Raw genomic sequence first — 15,949 nt, 5'->3', positions numbered from 1 at the left:
TATTCAATGCTAAAGTTTTGCTCACAAAAACATGCAACCACCTAGGTCTTTACTATCACAGAATCGTACATAATAAAGAATATTAAAAATAGTGATTTATATCACTATGTAACTAATTCATTTTATTTATTAGTTCGAGTAAATCCTTCACTGCTAGGTGGACTTCACTGAAATCAAAATAGAGGAATATTGACAGAAAAGAAAAATTACCTGTATCTGCGCTTTCTTTATGTTTCGATTGACCACAGCCGCCATGTAGTTTAAAGCAGCCTCCCTGGTCTCCCCATTCAGTAAAATGTTATGCAGGATTTTAAAAAGATCGCCCTGGAAATAGAGTCAAGAGTCAATTTACAAACTACTATAACTTAAACACATAAAACATTAATATAAAATATAGGGATCTCAAACTATACAGACTCAAAACACCTACTGTAAGATAATTCTTACATGATCTCCAGTTTGAAACTCTACAGTACGGTACACTTTTTTTGCAATAGGCTGGGCAGATTGTTTTGTTTTTTTTACCCATTGTGGTTCACTGGAAAGTGAGAACATTTAAATGTATACTCTGTGGAAGTGAAACCAGAAGTAGTGAAGGATGTGAATACCCACCCTTGCTGATTCCAGATAATGCTGCAAAGATTGACTGACCAGTTTAGTATTCTCAAGGGTAATCGCAGGTCCTGAGAAATATTTGTCTCCCACTTTTGTCTGAAACAAGACAAAAAGACAAAAACATGGAATATCAGCTACACAAATATGCCACAAACTGATCGTGGCTCAAAGAGAGATGCAGCTGATATCTAGTATCTCATATACTACCCCATATGGTCATCAACAAGCACAAAACCTTAATAAACCACCCTAAACCAGCTCTAATCTCCAAGCTCTTTCCAGCTCTTGCAGTATGTAGTGATGTAAGTAAAAGGGATCAATAATTCAGGTGTGGCAGTGTTCAGATCCATTGCCTTAACAACTTATTTTAACCCTTTTGAATAGTGTGGTCTAAAATAAAGACAAATAAGTGCAATAAAATTCCCTACTTACATCATCTTCAGCAAAAACAGACAGGCTGAAGAAAGCGCCAATATATGACAGTCTCTGGAGCTCTCTGCCTGACCCCAGGCTCAGAGAATCCGGGCACCACAGTGGCAGTGACGTGATCTACACAGGAACACAGAACACGTGTTAATACCCTCTCTCATGCTAGAATGATGCAACACATACACTGTTGACATTGCATAGGAACACTACTATCAACCTGAACCATATAATACTTGAATACACAGCAGCAATACTATAGCATGTCATGACTTTGCCCCATTTAAAATCTCTTAATGAATTGCAAGTTCACTTACAGTAATAATATTTAGTATATTAGTACTCTCATCATTTTCCTTAGCCCTTTATGAACGTTTTAAGTCACCAACATGGTATCAAAGCAGTCCAAAAACACATTCCCTTTCCTTCCTTAACTGAAGATACAAAAATATTTTAAATTCCTCATAAAAACTTACCAAACTGCACACAGGGTGAGTCTTTCCAAACTTTATTTCACAGAGTTCCGCTAAAGCCTGCAATAAAAGTAGTAATTCAAAATAAGAATATCTTTCCAAAAAAATAATTCAAGAGCACGAGCGTAAACATCTTAAAATTGTTGGATTTCTTGATATTACAAGAAAACGCCAACAGGTTGAAGGAGAAGGGTGAACTGCTTTTAAACAGACTTGGGGATCTTGGTACAGTTGATCTGTAATATCCACTTGGTTAGAGTTAACTTTAAGTGAAGTATTTAACAAATAAGCTTACTTTTAAATACTTCCTTTAAATTCATGGAGCGATATTGCCAATTCAGAGATTAGTATTCCATGCACACATTACATATTTAATACAGAATTGCTAAATATTTAACATTTAGAAATGTCACAAGCAGGCATATTAAACTAGTCAATGAATGCCAGGCTCAATGTTCTCACCAATACCTACGTACGGTATGTTAACAGTGGGAATATTAACATGAAAAATGAGCTATATTGAGTTGTGCTGGTGCATTGACTCTGTTTGTCTATTCACTTCACTTTAGGGAACCAAGTCAGAGGTAAAAAACTAAAAAGGGTTCTTAACATCTAGACTATTACAAGGCAAAACGTTTGGTGCTAAACTTGGATGGAAAATGTCCAGTAAAAGGGACATGCTCTTTTGTGCCTTATTCTCTTTGCAATGGATTCCTTTGTGTGTACTTAAAATAAGTGCTAATGTTAAACTGCCAATCTGGAAGGCTAATACAGAGAAAGCATTCTATTAAACAAAGGCTGTGGGCTTTCAGCTCAACAATTGAGGGATTGTAAATTTGTAGAATTTCTTTTCACTGGAATGCAAATAAATAGAAGGAAACTGCCAATTCCAGTAGCATTAGGGAGCTATAAGGACTCCCATCACATTACAGTGCACTGTTAAATCTTTTCAGAGACCAATTATGAGTTGTAAAAGTGACATATTTTATTAATACAAAGGTTTTCAGAAGACTAGTAATACATCCTGGCAGATCATGTTAAAAAAACACCATGTAGAATAATTTCACCCATTTATTCATTTTATCATGATTAAAAGTAACATTCAAACTTAATAAATCACATCCAAGCCACATTCACATACTTATAGCAACTGTTCTCTTACCATTAAAGGATATTTGAAGTTGTCACTGTCAAAGGAACACTCTTTGACAGCAAGGGCCAATCCTTGTAGAATTGGAACAAAGATCTGAAAAAGAAGACGTTGCTGGAAATGTGAGATGAGGAGGGAACCTCTGTGTGCGTTTGTGGCTCAAAAAGAAAACCTGCTTGCATGTGGAACAGGAAAGCACACATTCAGCACAAACTGCATTTCAGTTTCTGTTCAGCAGCCTCTACCTCTTCTTAGTGCAATCTGAAAGGTGTGGACCGACATCGAGGAGAGGGTTGCTCTACAGCAGGGGAGCACAATTCCAGATATCAAAGTCTGAAGACCTCCTGGTCTCGATTCCACCTATACTCTTAATTCACTTAACTGAACCAATCTCACCTCCAGCAGTTTAAACGAGTCATGAAACAAAAGAGTAGGATATGAATTTTCAGGACAACTATGACTTGAAATGTCGGACTGCATGTAAATAAGTCAAAACTCTAAAAAGTCTCTTGTCTAAAGAGAAGAGGTGAATGGTTGACAATCCTCTGACGGGGAGAGAATGAGGAGTGGCCTCAAAGTCAGCTTTAACAATGGCTCACATAATAAAGGCCACTTTACTCTATCACAGGGCCCTGATCACCTTTCTATTTTCAAACACCTACGTTTCTAATGGCAACTTGTCTGCTTTTCTATAGACAAGCATGGGTAACATTTCACTAAAGACACAAGCAACAGTACTTGGAGCAAAAATAACATGACAACAGCATTTTCTGTCTGCTTTTATGTCCCTTTAACCGCATGGCACTCTCAAAGACTTTATTTCAGTAGGATTAAATTGCAGAAAATACCAGCTGCTTACAACAGTTACTGATGTCGTAAGCATTTATTCTAAACTACATTCTGCATGTATACTGTTGAGGTGAATCACACACACACAAAAAAAGGTTAACCTTTTAGCAGCCATACACTTTAAACAATTCAGAAGCCACATTACATAGTTGTGTTTAAATAGAGTCAGCAATACTGTTATCATTGCAAAGGAGGCTTAAATGAAGTGTTTCTAGACAATAGAGAGAGCACAAAATCATACGGTAACTGACATCAATATACAGTGTACACTTATTGACCAAGAGCGTTATGTATATTGTATTTTTGATACACAAAATTAACAAAAAAAAACATCCAGTGCACGTTAACTTATTTAACATTCAGAAACCAAACCTGTTTGAAAACCTCTTCGTCCTGGTGAGTCATTCTAACCAGTTCTTGAATGAAGCCGTAAGGCAGGTTCCGGCACAGCATGTACGGTACGAGCAGAGACTGCTGCAGCAACGACCTTTTAAATCAAAGAGCAAGGAAGTCATTGGTTTCTGCCAAAAAGTTTTACAGAGGCTGCATAACCATTAAGTATACATTATGTAACATAATAGCACAATACAGGCTGCATCCAACCCACAGCGGCATTTAACTAGCCACTATAGAAAGCCTGAATATTATTAATAAAATATATTCTTTGAGACACAGAATTTGTATAATGTCACCATCATTAAAATGTAAAAAGGAGGTCTTTCAGTTTCCAGTTAGTGCATGTACAGTATTGTCATGTAAACGGTGTTACATCAGAGTTTACCTCGGCTGTGTTAATGCTCCCTGCAGCACCAAAGCAGCATGGGAAACACACTGAGATCGAATGTTGCTTAGCAGTTGACTGGCATGTGGCTGGCTGCACATCTGAAACAAAACAGACATTGTTATTCAATACAGGATTTCAGACCAGTCACATAACAATGTATCTCATTCTGAACCAAAAAAACTCTTACAACCACTAACACTTAAGATGCTTAATCAAACCAAAGAAGAATTCCATATACAAAAATAAGTAGGTAGCAAATTGAGTACAGGCAAATATTCTGCTAATTCTGCTAATACAATGTTCACATGTAAGCAAAAGCACCACTGTACAGTTTCGACTGTTTTGTGAAGCAGTTACCTTTGGAGCTTTCCTCTCTTCCATTCCAACACTCTCAAAGCGTTCAATGAGGTAGTTCAGCATCTCCGTCTCTTTGCATGCTTCAATGGTAAAGCGGTCACTTCCAGAATCAGTTACAACACCACTCGATGTACCAAGGCTACTAAAGGAAACAAATTCAGTGAATTAAATCAACAGATGCAAAGCTTTTGCACATGGGACTCACACCAATGAAAGATAAGAATGTGCAGTTATCTTAATTAAAACATTAAATCGCATTGTCTGTAGAGATACAGACAGAGAAACCTACATCTACATCCTCCGAAGCTCTAAATAATTTAAGTTTAGATTTTTAAAACTCATTTAGATAAGCAGACCTCAGTGCAACATAAGTACATAAAAAAATCAGTCACCTCCTTTTATGCCCAGATGCAGATACTCAATGAAATGTCTTAACAATTTTATCATTATTGTGCTCTAGACTGTAACATTCCCAAGCAGAAATCATCAAAGATCAACTTTATATAGCGACAGGGTAGTCAAATCAGCCCGATACATCAATATACTTGAGGGAGATCATTACAGAACCATTCATGCTGCACACAATTACACAAAGTTGTATTATACCTTTTTAAAAAAAAAACTATGCATTTTTTTTATTACATACCTGAAGGAGTAGAATTTTACAGTCCAAGTGGGTCAATGATGTCAAATTTTCCCAGGCACATTATGCACTGTGTCAACATGTGGCTGCCTCACCATTAATATCAGTAGCAGAATATACCCATTCATGTAATATGTTAGGCTAATGTCTCCAAGTCAGCTGTTTGCACGTGGCGAGTAAAAAAAAAAAAAAAAGAACCCTGGTACTGAAAAGGTATTTTAATTACTGCTAGTAACAGACACATTTCCCAGTCAACACTGGAATATACATCTATAAAGAAAATAGATGATTGTCTTCTGTATTGATTACCGTCCTCAACTATGATGAGTGCATACTGTTCCATTAAAAGACACAGTAATACAATTTGAAAGCTATGGAAGAATGCTCCCACTGTCAACACAGTGATTGCATTATGCTGAGAAGTTGGTTTCAAAACACTGCAAGCAGAAGAATGTTTTCCATAGCAAGGACAGATCAACTTGATAGGGGTTAAGAAAGCTTTGGAGACCCCAAGATAGAAATAAGGAAATAATGTTATAGTTAAATAAAATATAGCCAGTAAGATTATACAAAAATCAATCCAGCACTCAAGTCATGCAGCCACCTTGTGAAAAAAAAAAAAAACTATACAGAACTAAAACAGCATAACCAATTTTAAATGAGGATTGTTAAAGATTAAGAATACCAAAGCATGACATAATAAGCATGCTTTTTTTTTTTTTTGAGCCAATACGTTTTCTCACTTTCCAACACAGCTAAAAATCACCCAGCTTCAGAATATAAAACAAGGAGGCTCCCTTATTCTCAAATAACAATTTATTCTTCTAAATCAAGTTTAAACCCATGAAATACTTTGTGCTGTATCACCTGTTTAAACCTGGCTCTAGAGCAGAAAGGCTCATTTTTATTAGGGGACAATCACACTAAATGACTTGGTACCCCTTGTTAGTATTGTTAATGCTCACATTTATTTCCATACTCTGCCTGCAATCTTGGATTTTTTTTTAAATGATAAAATCACAGAAGTGATGCCAAGTATAAGCAGATCACACTTCTCTGAGCACACCAGTACACGCGGTTAGTTCCTGTACTGTAGGTCCAAGCATGCCAGTTACTGCACACTCAATCACGCAGGTACCTGGACCCAAACTGGACCCTAGAAAAATCTTCCTCCTCTGCCTCATCGTCACTGCTGTCCTCAGAAACATCAGAAAGGGCAAAGAAGAGGAGGGAGAGGGGGCTGTCGTAGATACTAGGACATGGAAGGGAAAAAATAATGAAGAAAAAAACAGGGGCAAAGAATAATGGAATGAAACAGGTAAAGAAGGACGAGTAAGCAAAGGTAAAATGAGCCACGAAAGAAAAGAATACGGGATTATGCAACCAAAAGCTGGCGTTCACTGAATGCTTTATACAGCAAGCAATAACAGCTTGTTTGCGTAACAAAGATGAGTACAAACAATTTCCACATCAACCGAGACAAAAACAATTGATCCTTCTCTGAATTAAATCAAGCCCACCAGAGATTTCATTAGGAAGAAGTGAAAAGTTACTTTTTTTTAAAAATCATTTAATCTGTTATTAGGACAAGACGATGATTATAAAAAACAGTCATGGTTGCACTGCAAGCCAAAAACAGTCATAAAATCAGGGTTAGAAAATATATTCCATCTACATGCTACATTCAAAATTTGCATGAATATGAGTATGAGTGAATAAAGAAAACACTTATCTAAATGTATTGGGTTTCAAAACAGAACCACCACTAGAAAAGTCATGCCATTCCGGAGATACCTTACACCAACTCGGGCAGAAACCACAATTTAATCTGTATTTAGGTCCAGCAAACCGAACAGCAGCTTTGTTTTTCTTTTAAATATTTGAGTGGGTGACCAGATAATCTGGGTGGAATTAAAACAACTGCTGGAGTATAAAAAGCACATTCAAAGCAACAGTTAGTTTGTCAAATCAAATATATATTAAAAAACAAGCACGCTTTAAGGAGCAGTTTTTAATTGTGTGCTTGCTGTTCACACTGGCAAGTGGGGAAATACCTAGATGGTATCCTGTTTACGAGTGAGGGTTGTTGAGCAGCAGTGCTGGGAGAGCCTGGGACTAACGGTGGAGGCATCGATGTGGGCCGCCTCGGCCTAGGAGAGCTGGCTGGGACGGCCAGGGGACTCGTAGCCATGACTTGTGGACTTTGGGAAACACAAATCCCAGTGGAGGAGGAGGAGGAGGAAGCTGCAGGGGCTGCATGGCTTACTGCTGTGGATCTTGGGCTGGGAGAGGTGGAGAAAGCCCAGGGGTAGCCAACAGCATATGGACGGTACCTCTGGGAAATGGGCAGTGGTGCTGAAGAACTCGCAGGAGAGGAGTGGGAGGTGGGAGACGGCACTGTCAAGGGGGCTGAAGATTGGGATGGAGCAGTCATCACAGCAGAGGTGAATGCCTGCGGATCTGGACTAGTCCCGTACAGACTACAATAATATTGCAAAACAAGGAAGCAGTAAAACAAGTTAGACATAAAGTTTACACTATTTCATGTTTCCTAGTGTGTGTGTGTGTGTGTAATATATAAAATAACTTTCTAGATTTGCCTAGTAAGTGTGTGTGATGGTGATAAAATCATTCACTTGCCTTGAGAGAGAGCTGGCCCCAAACGATCCTACATTGGTAAGCATGGGGCTTGTTCCTTGGCTCGAGGAAGGGTTCAGAACCAGATGTCTATCAGGAGATTTGGCAGCTGCAGCGATTGGCTGTGATGTAGCGGTCAAACTGGCAAAAGGATTGTTCTCTCTCGCTTGTGTGGACATCATGAGAACCTCCATTAAAATCTGGCCAATTAAGTCCTTAAAATCTGAACAAACTTTAAAAAAAAAAAATACCAATCAAAGTCAAGGTTAACTAGAACATTTTTGTGCAACCAGGAGAAATTATCAAATGAACAACTTGCACCACACTGTAGTCATGAAATAAATGCCATTTTAAAAGTTACCAGGTTTAATTATTGTCTAATTAAGTCAAATTTGTTCTCCAGTGTAAAATTAATTTATGGCAATTCAGGAATCGTGCAGTTATCACACTGTTCGGCAAAACAACTTGGGATCTTCCAAACTGTGATGAAAGTCTGCATGCCATTGTTGTTTAGAACTGTACTACAAACATTAGAAATCCGAAACATATTAAATTAGTTCTGTTCTGAAAAGCTCTCCCACTATACCTTCTTTAGGATCCCGTGTGAATTCAGCAGCAAGTATCGGAAGGAAAATGACATCCCTGTCCCTCTCCTTCCAGGAGACTCTGAGGATCTTACAGATGACCTGGAGTGCCTGCTCCTCCGACACTTCAGAATCCGAAGAAGATTCCTTAAAAACAAATAAAGGAGGCATTAAATGAGTGTATGTGATTAATTCAAGATTACCAATGCTTGTGTGTTTTGAAACTGGACCGAGGGATTAGCCTGTTTTTGAAATTCCCTTTGCATTTGCAGCAGAAGCTGTAAACGAAGGTCATTTTATAGTTGCGGGGAAACAAGTATGAAACAACATAGCATTTCAAAAAACAGAAGGATTAAGGAAAAACAAAGCTGGGAGATTTATTAGCAAATGGAAATATGACTGCAAGCGTGTAATGGGATCAGAAGGGTTACTCGGAGGAAGGACAGAAGCTTGGTTAGCCCTCCGAGAAGAAAACAACTGGAATATAAGTAATTAGAGGAGAAAGCAGTTCACACTGCACATTCCATTTGCAGCAAAATTTTACTTAACACTAAATGCGGCATGCCTTCTCCTAGCTGACCTTAACTGTTCTGCCTTATCTCTGTCTGTAAAGACCACAGCTTGCACACCACAAAGCTGTCCTCGGTTTCTTCTTTGTGCAGGAAAGGTTTCTCCTTAAAATGCTTTCCTTGCTACAAAACAAATAACACCATGTCTGCCCATCACAGTCCCTAATCTAGATATTCTTACCTTGACTGTAAGGCTCCTCTTTTCTCTGCGATCACTCTCCTCAACCTCCATATTTTCAATTCCTGAGTCAACATCCACCTGGGACATGCTGTGCAAGCAAAAAGGGAACACGTTAAACTTACCGTTCTCTGTTTGTGGTCTTGAGTTGAATTAGTGCTAAAACTGCTTTAAAATACTAATAGTTTACAAAGCTCAAAAGCACTCGCCTGAGAGCACACCAGAAATGTTCAAGAAAAGCCAAGATCTTGCACAGATCCCAAACAGGATATTAAGTGTGGTGAAGTTCTTGGAATAAACCACACATATATAAAATTATTCCAAGTGCATTTTCTGTTTAGTTACAGTAGTGTTTTCTAGGCTACCAAGATATCTGAATCAGTTTAAGAGATTGTCCTACTGTAGGCCTGTGATAATGAAAACATCTTTGTTTCTCGGTTAGACGCTAGTTCATTTGCTGCTGCTGAATGGGGCCTCTCTTTTAGATTCAAGAAGGGCATTCCACTGTCTCAAAAGCTCCGCATTGCACTTTAAACCAATGCAAAAACATTCTTCTTGTGGTTACTGAACAATGGAATCCAAAAGCAAGAGCTACAATATGAATGGTTGATATAAACTCCCAGGTCTTTTCACTTCATTTATTACACTTCTACCCAAATTAAATAATTTACCAGACAACACTAAAATTTATGCGTGGTGTTATCTAACACCTATCTAGTGTCTAAAAGTACATTTTACTCCTGAAGTAAGATGGCAAGCTACGCGTATTTCAGAACATTAAGATTTAAAGCTACTCAATATTTTTGGAGTATTGAAGGCGGATTTTTCTATTGTTTGTTGCATGTACCAAGAACTTGACCTTTTTTCACAGGAAACACTGTCGATGTCCATGCTCTGAGATCTGGAGAGGGACTGGGATTGGGTTTCCAAGCTGTTTGAGGGAGAGCTGCTGAGAGAACTCACCCCCTCACTACTCTGACTCCGGCAAGCAACTCCTGGGGAAAAGAACAAAAATAACCAACATCCCTGGAATTAGCACTTGGCTCCTGTTAACAGTTGTCCATTTTCACCTTAAATGTTTGGTGTGTAATCTTTTCCATCTAAACACAAAAGGCTGAAAAACAGAAAATGGGCTGCCTCAACTTGTAGGTCCCAAGGAAGAGATCTTATGTACAAAAACACTTGAAATTCTAAACAGCAACACGTTCGTGTTTTCATTTCTGATTTGCACGTTTGATTATCACTTCAGGGAGCTCATAATTCAATAGCACATGCAGTATCGTGGTACCTCACTAGGCTATCTGCATAAAAACGCCGATCCTCCACGATTAACACAGACCCACAACTTCCATCAGTGCGTTAGTAAAAGCACATTAGTACAGTAGATATTTGGGCTGTAAATCGGGTTTTGTGACAGGGACAGAATTCAAGCTTTATCTGACTGTCTGAAAGGTCAAAATAAGCTGGGTTTTACAGTGCACCATTTTTCAACTAAACATTACAGTACAGAATATACTGCTTAAATGCTTGGCATTAACTAATTAAACAAGTTACCTGATTGCACAGAAACCGGCACACATTAAAAAGAAATTGGAATTGAAAATCCTGTCTTCTGTACTTCTTAATTATGTCTTACTGTTGTCTCACTATAAAGTACAGCACTTTGTTACATCAAATTGTTATTTTTTATATACGTATATAAAAATGCAGTGTGCCCAATTATTTTACCCCTGATTTTCTTCCCAATTTGGAATGTCGAATCATTCCCCCCCCCCCCCCACACAGCAATTCCCCACACATCTTAAGAGATCCGAAGGTCCAGTGGGCGTCCGCCGATCCCACGACCAAGCTTCCTCTTCTACACCCAGGAATGAGAGCAGATGTCAGCAAGCTACCGGCCTCGTAGGACAAAGGCCAGCTCTATAAGTGTCTGCTTTTGAGCTCACTGGTTACCTGGCCAGCAGGCTTCGCTGTAGCGCGATGAGGAGAAACAGTCCCTGCAGGTAACCTTAGTGTGCGCCAGAGCCAATGCGACGCTCCCTTTGGAATCTCCAGTGAAGACTGGCAACTCTGCACAGCCAGGACACATGACTCACCCTGCACACCATGCGGCTGTGCTTTTACCACGTGAGCCACTCGAGGGGATCGTTTACTAAATCATGAAACATTTGGTATACCTGATGCTCCGATGGGAGACGTAGCAGGGGTCATGTTGTGAATGCTGAGCCCCAGGTAGTGGGATGGGCCGGGCGCAGCTGGTGAGGGGGCTGTGGGAGGTCCAGGAGGGTTCTCTCTCTGTGGAGAGGTGAGGGGAGTGCTGAGAGGAGTGGTGGGCTGAGAGCTCTGTCCGCCTGCAAGTCGGGCAAGGCGTCTTCTCCGGATCTGGAAGAAGGTAAAATAAATCAATATGGAAAGCTACTCTTGTGAAGCATTGGATAACTGATTATTGTATATTTCAGGTACTCAATTTACACAGCATAACGGGTACTGCAGATATATAAAAAGGGTTAAATTGCAAAATGTGGTCATTGCTACTGATCCAGCTTATCCACATAAATCAGATTAGATGTCCAATGCATTTCCTGGACAGACTGTGAACTTTGCCAGTGACGAACTGCAGGGAACATCAAGATACAGGAAGATTTGCTGTGAATCAAACCCCCATGCTGTGTACCTCTCACACAAGTAGGGTGCTAGTAGAACTTACCAGGGCTGAACCACATCCAAGATAAATTGGTTAAGTTAGAAAAAGCAGGGACCCAACATGATATTCACCTCAATGAGGTCAAACAATGGAGCTAGCAAAAAGGTAAGACAAGATGGCATTACCTTCTGTTCATTTTGTATACTGTTTTTCAATAAAAATGTAATTACAAAGGGGGGGGGGGGTGGGGTGTGGGGGGGGGGGGGGGGGGGGGGGGGGGGGGGGGGGGGGGGGGGGGGGGGGGGGGGGGGGGATAAGCCGTATACCACATTACTAATAATAAATAATAGTTACTGTATGGACACCAAGTACAAGAGACCAGACCACATACCAGAATGCCATCAGAATACTGCACTCATGACAATAGACTTGCTTACTCCAAGTGGCTCGTTGCTGACTCAGCTATTCCTAAAATACTCTCTGCCAAAAACAAGTCTGTTTAAAGGGAACCTTTTATTCCCAACAATACTGCTATTCCAAAACTTAATAGGATGTGAATGTAGCTATATAGCCTACATGAAAATTGACAAAGGGGGTGGGGGGGGCGCGGTGGGTTGTTTACTCTCAGTGCAAAGTGTCAGTGCAGTTTCATCATCAACTCAGTATGGAGCAAGCAACACATGCAGAATAGGTTTACCAACAGCTAATAATTACTGACAGTAATGGAGCTGGGGGAAACATAGCTTGTGATTTCCCAATTCTATGCTAGCACTGGTGGACAACAACCCTGCCTAACTGAAGGACTACAGTATCCATTCCCTCCCCCACTCCCAGGTGTCAACACTTATCTAGAACACCGTACATTTCCATGGAGTCTTGTCTTAACACAGCTCACACTAACTGCGTGCAGTTTTTTTTCTTTGACACCAGCCTGTTCTGGTAGTCTCTGTCTATCTACTTTTCAGGGAAAAAATAAACATTTGGAAAATGACATTAGCACTTATCAAGTTTTAATTTTAAGATCACGTACTCTAATGATCGCTACATTGATTTATGGGGCTTGGTTTGTCAGATATTTCATACTGTGTCTGGTCAACATTTGAATTTGTTAAGTTTCAAATATTGAAGAGATTAAACGTTTACCAGGCTGACTAATCATACAATGAATTTCCCTAGATATAGCACAGTTTACAACTAATAACAAATCTTAGCCTATATAGTAAGAAATGTTATGGTAGGAAAACAACTGCACATAAAATAACAAAAAAACTAATACACAGAACATGGGGGACTTGGTCAAAATAGAGGTCTAAAGATTAAACAACCTCCTGATAACCTCCTGATACACTGATACAGAGGGACACAAAATTTGGCTACAAATTATGCAATCATAATCCAGTTACATTCCTAATAGGGTCAATTGTAATCTCAAAAAAATAAAATAATAATCCGATCCACGGTATCTGAGAGAATTAGATTTGATAAAAAGAACTAGTACTGTATTGATCAGTTCACATTAAATGCTTATTAACAAATACAAAAGGTTAGCTAAATAGCATATTAGACCAGGAGCACCACAGAATTCTTTAAGGCACAATAGTTACTAAAACAGAAATTCAAACCTGAATCCTGCTCTATTCCACAACATTAGTTTATACACAGAATATTGTGCCAGTTAATGTTTTTTAAAAAAGCATAAGGCAGCTTTGAACTACAAGACTCCTGAAGCTTACCCCCTGGTGCCATTATTAAACCAAATGACTTGATGTAATAACTGCATCTGATTCCTTACTTTTGAAATGTTGTCACAAATTATGCAAGCATAATTTCAGCTGGATGATGTTTTAGATATGGATTACTGTAGAATTAACACCGAGTAGTCCAAGATTACAGTAGAACAGGCCTATACAAACATGTTTTTAAAAACCACACATTACAAAGTTAAAGCTGCAAAAGCTACCAGGGTAACTGAAACCTACTTTTGTATGCATATGTATTAATAAGTACACATGAACAACAGCAATGGTGAAAATGCTCACATTTCACAACCAGTAGTTCAAGAACTAGTGTAACAGGACGGATGTCAGATTCACACTGTCTTCACGTAACAGGACGGATGTCAGATTCACACTGTCTTCACAACTACTGTATACTGCCAGCACTGAACAGGAATGCCACTATTACAGAACGGGGGAAAATGTAGCACAAAGGTCCAATTAACACTGGCAAAAATGCTGATCAGCCAGTCCGTTCAAATACCAAGCATGAATGTATATTTGAGATAACCTACAGTAAAAGGACATGACATGCAAAACTGCATTTAAAGTTACTGACTACTGACTACTTTAGAAAATTTTAGAAAAATGTTTTTTGAAAACGCGTATCGTGTATTTTAATTACATTTTATTAGAAAGGATGCAAAAGTTTTATGAAACGGTGATCAAGACAACTGTGTTATATATATATATAATTATATATATATATATATATAATTAACGACGTAGCGGTACCCTTGACGTTAAAAAGATGACTGCAAAATGCGTACCAGTAATTAACTATTGCTGTGATTATATATTTTAAAAATAACTGATAAATATACTACAGTACAAAGCCATAACCTATTTTCTAGCAGAAAAAATGCATCCAACCAAAATAAAACTCCAAGAGCGAACGGACAAAGAAAGACTAATTGAATAACAAGTTATATATTATGTGCGTGTTATAAGTTAATGATGGTCAAAGAGCACTATATGCACACATAGGATGGGTAATAATGTGAGTAAGCTATTAAAAAAAGGACAAAAGACAAATACATCTTACCTCATCAGCACTCAGTTCTTCCATCGCTTTCCTTTTAATTTTTAATGTCACTCTGTCTCTTTAATTTAAATTGAACAAAAGTGCATAGTCTTAAGTCGATTATATTTGAAATAGGGTCGACTGTTGTCTGGTTGCGTATATTTTTTTAAAAAGCAGTAAATATAATTTAAAAACGGTTTTCTAATGGCTTTCTGTCAAGAACGAAACAAACACACAAAGTATTATTCATCAAAACAACAAGGCGGCCATTTTGGTTCTGAATCACGTGACCGGGGTCTGAGCTGACAGGTGACGAGAACCAATCCGAGGGCGACTTTAGTATAGGGAGCGCAGCAACAGCGGCAGAGGGGTGGGGCTTATTCCGACCACTGCCCTGTCGCCTGTGCAGGGATGGGGGTGCAAATTACACGTCGTGACCCCAGTAAAAAAAAAATAAAAGCGGTAGCATTTATAAACTGTAGGGACAGTATCAATGCAACGAGACTCAACCACATGGTTGCCATATTTTGCAGAGACCAGTTTTATAAAGGACTTCTGCACAAGCAAGCAATTCCTAGGCATCTTGCTTTCCTGGTTTCATAAAGAAAATAGGGTGCTGTAGTTAGTTTTCTTTCTGTGAGTTATTCAGCATACATGTGGTTTGTGAAACTGGCCCCAGTATTACTAAGCACAGATTAGTGCAGTGCCTTTGAAAAAAAAACAAAAAAAACACTGTACTGAACACAGGGCATCCATTTGTAACATTTAAAATCAATTCTAAATAAACTATTTCTAATTTATCATCTGGCATCTTTACTTAAAATTCCAGTTGCCATAATTAATGCCTCATCTTGCATTAAAGGATTTAAAAAAAAAAAACTAAAAAAAAAACTTGTTGACTCCTGTTTAAATTCCCAACGACCATTTTAGCTGCAGGGAAAAACCTGTCCTATCTGAAACCAGCTTCACGCTGTGGGGGCCTGTTTCTTAAGATGGAGAAAAATCCATCGTAATGTTAAAAAAAACAATGCAAGAATTACACTTCAATTATGCTAATTGATGTTTATTTCAGTTTTTCTTTTTTTTTTATTGTGTGTTATGTTACAGTTGAAAAATTGGATAGCTATGTTACCCCTAATGAAATAAATATTTTACAGGTATGCAATTCACTTTCTATGGGACTGAGGAATGTGATTTTATTGCATGGAATCCTGTGTACTCATTGGGCTAAGGTATACTGC

General features: G+C 38.6%; 1 protein-coding gene across 8 annotated transcripts in view; it reads right to left on the bottom strand.

Moving 5' to 3' along the window:
* ube4b (ubiquitination factor E4B, UFD2 homolog (S. cerevisiae)) overlaps window positions 1-14,999 on the bottom strand; it is a 23,080-nt gene extending 8,081 nt beyond the window's left edge. Inside the window, exons 1-16 of one of the 8 annotated variants that reach the window (XM_041273407.1) lie at window positions 14,730-14,999; window positions 11,443-11,647; window positions 10,113-10,260; window positions 9,269-9,356; window positions 8,521-8,665; window positions 7,938-8,166; window positions 7,352-7,777; window positions 6,436-6,549; window positions 4,655-4,796; window positions 4,295-4,395; window positions 3,886-4,000; window positions 2,677-2,760; window positions 1,518-1,574; window positions 1,048-1,164; window positions 613-711; window positions 211-324 (exon numbers count right to left, since the gene is read on the bottom strand). In XM_041273407.1, the coding sequence (XP_041129341.1) occupies window positions 211-324; window positions 613-711; window positions 1,048-1,164; window positions 1,518-1,574; window positions 2,677-2,760; window positions 3,886-4,000; window positions 4,295-4,395; window positions 4,655-4,796; window positions 6,436-6,549; window positions 7,352-7,777; window positions 7,938-8,166; window positions 8,521-8,665; window positions 9,269-9,356; window positions 10,113-10,260; window positions 11,443-11,647; window positions 14,730-14,753 (2,208 nt within the window). In that variant the 5' untranslated portion in view covers window positions 14,754-14,999. The remainder of the gene's footprint in view (window positions 1-210; window positions 325-612; window positions 712-1,047; window positions 1,165-1,517; window positions 1,575-2,676; window positions 2,761-3,885; window positions 4,001-4,294; window positions 4,396-4,654; window positions 4,797-6,435; window positions 6,550-7,351; window positions 7,778-7,937; window positions 8,167-8,520; window positions 8,666-9,268; window positions 9,357-10,112; window positions 10,261-11,442; window positions 11,648-14,729) is intronic. The other 7 variants (XM_041273408.1, XM_041273409.1, XM_041273410.1 and 4 more) reach the window with 7 other exon arrangements.
* Between the last annotated feature and the right edge of the window lie 950 nt (window positions 15,000-15,949).

Source organism: Polyodon spathula, chromosome 16 (assembly GCF_017654505.1).
Source record: "Polyodon spathula isolate WHYD16114869_AA chromosome 16, ASM1765450v1, whole genome shotgun sequence".
Lineage (NCBI taxonomy): Eukaryota > Metazoa > Chordata > Actinopteri > Acipenseriformes > Polyodontidae > Polyodon > Polyodon spathula.
Note: the sequence above shows the minus strand (reverse complement) of the source record. Positions and strands in the feature narration are given on the sequence as shown.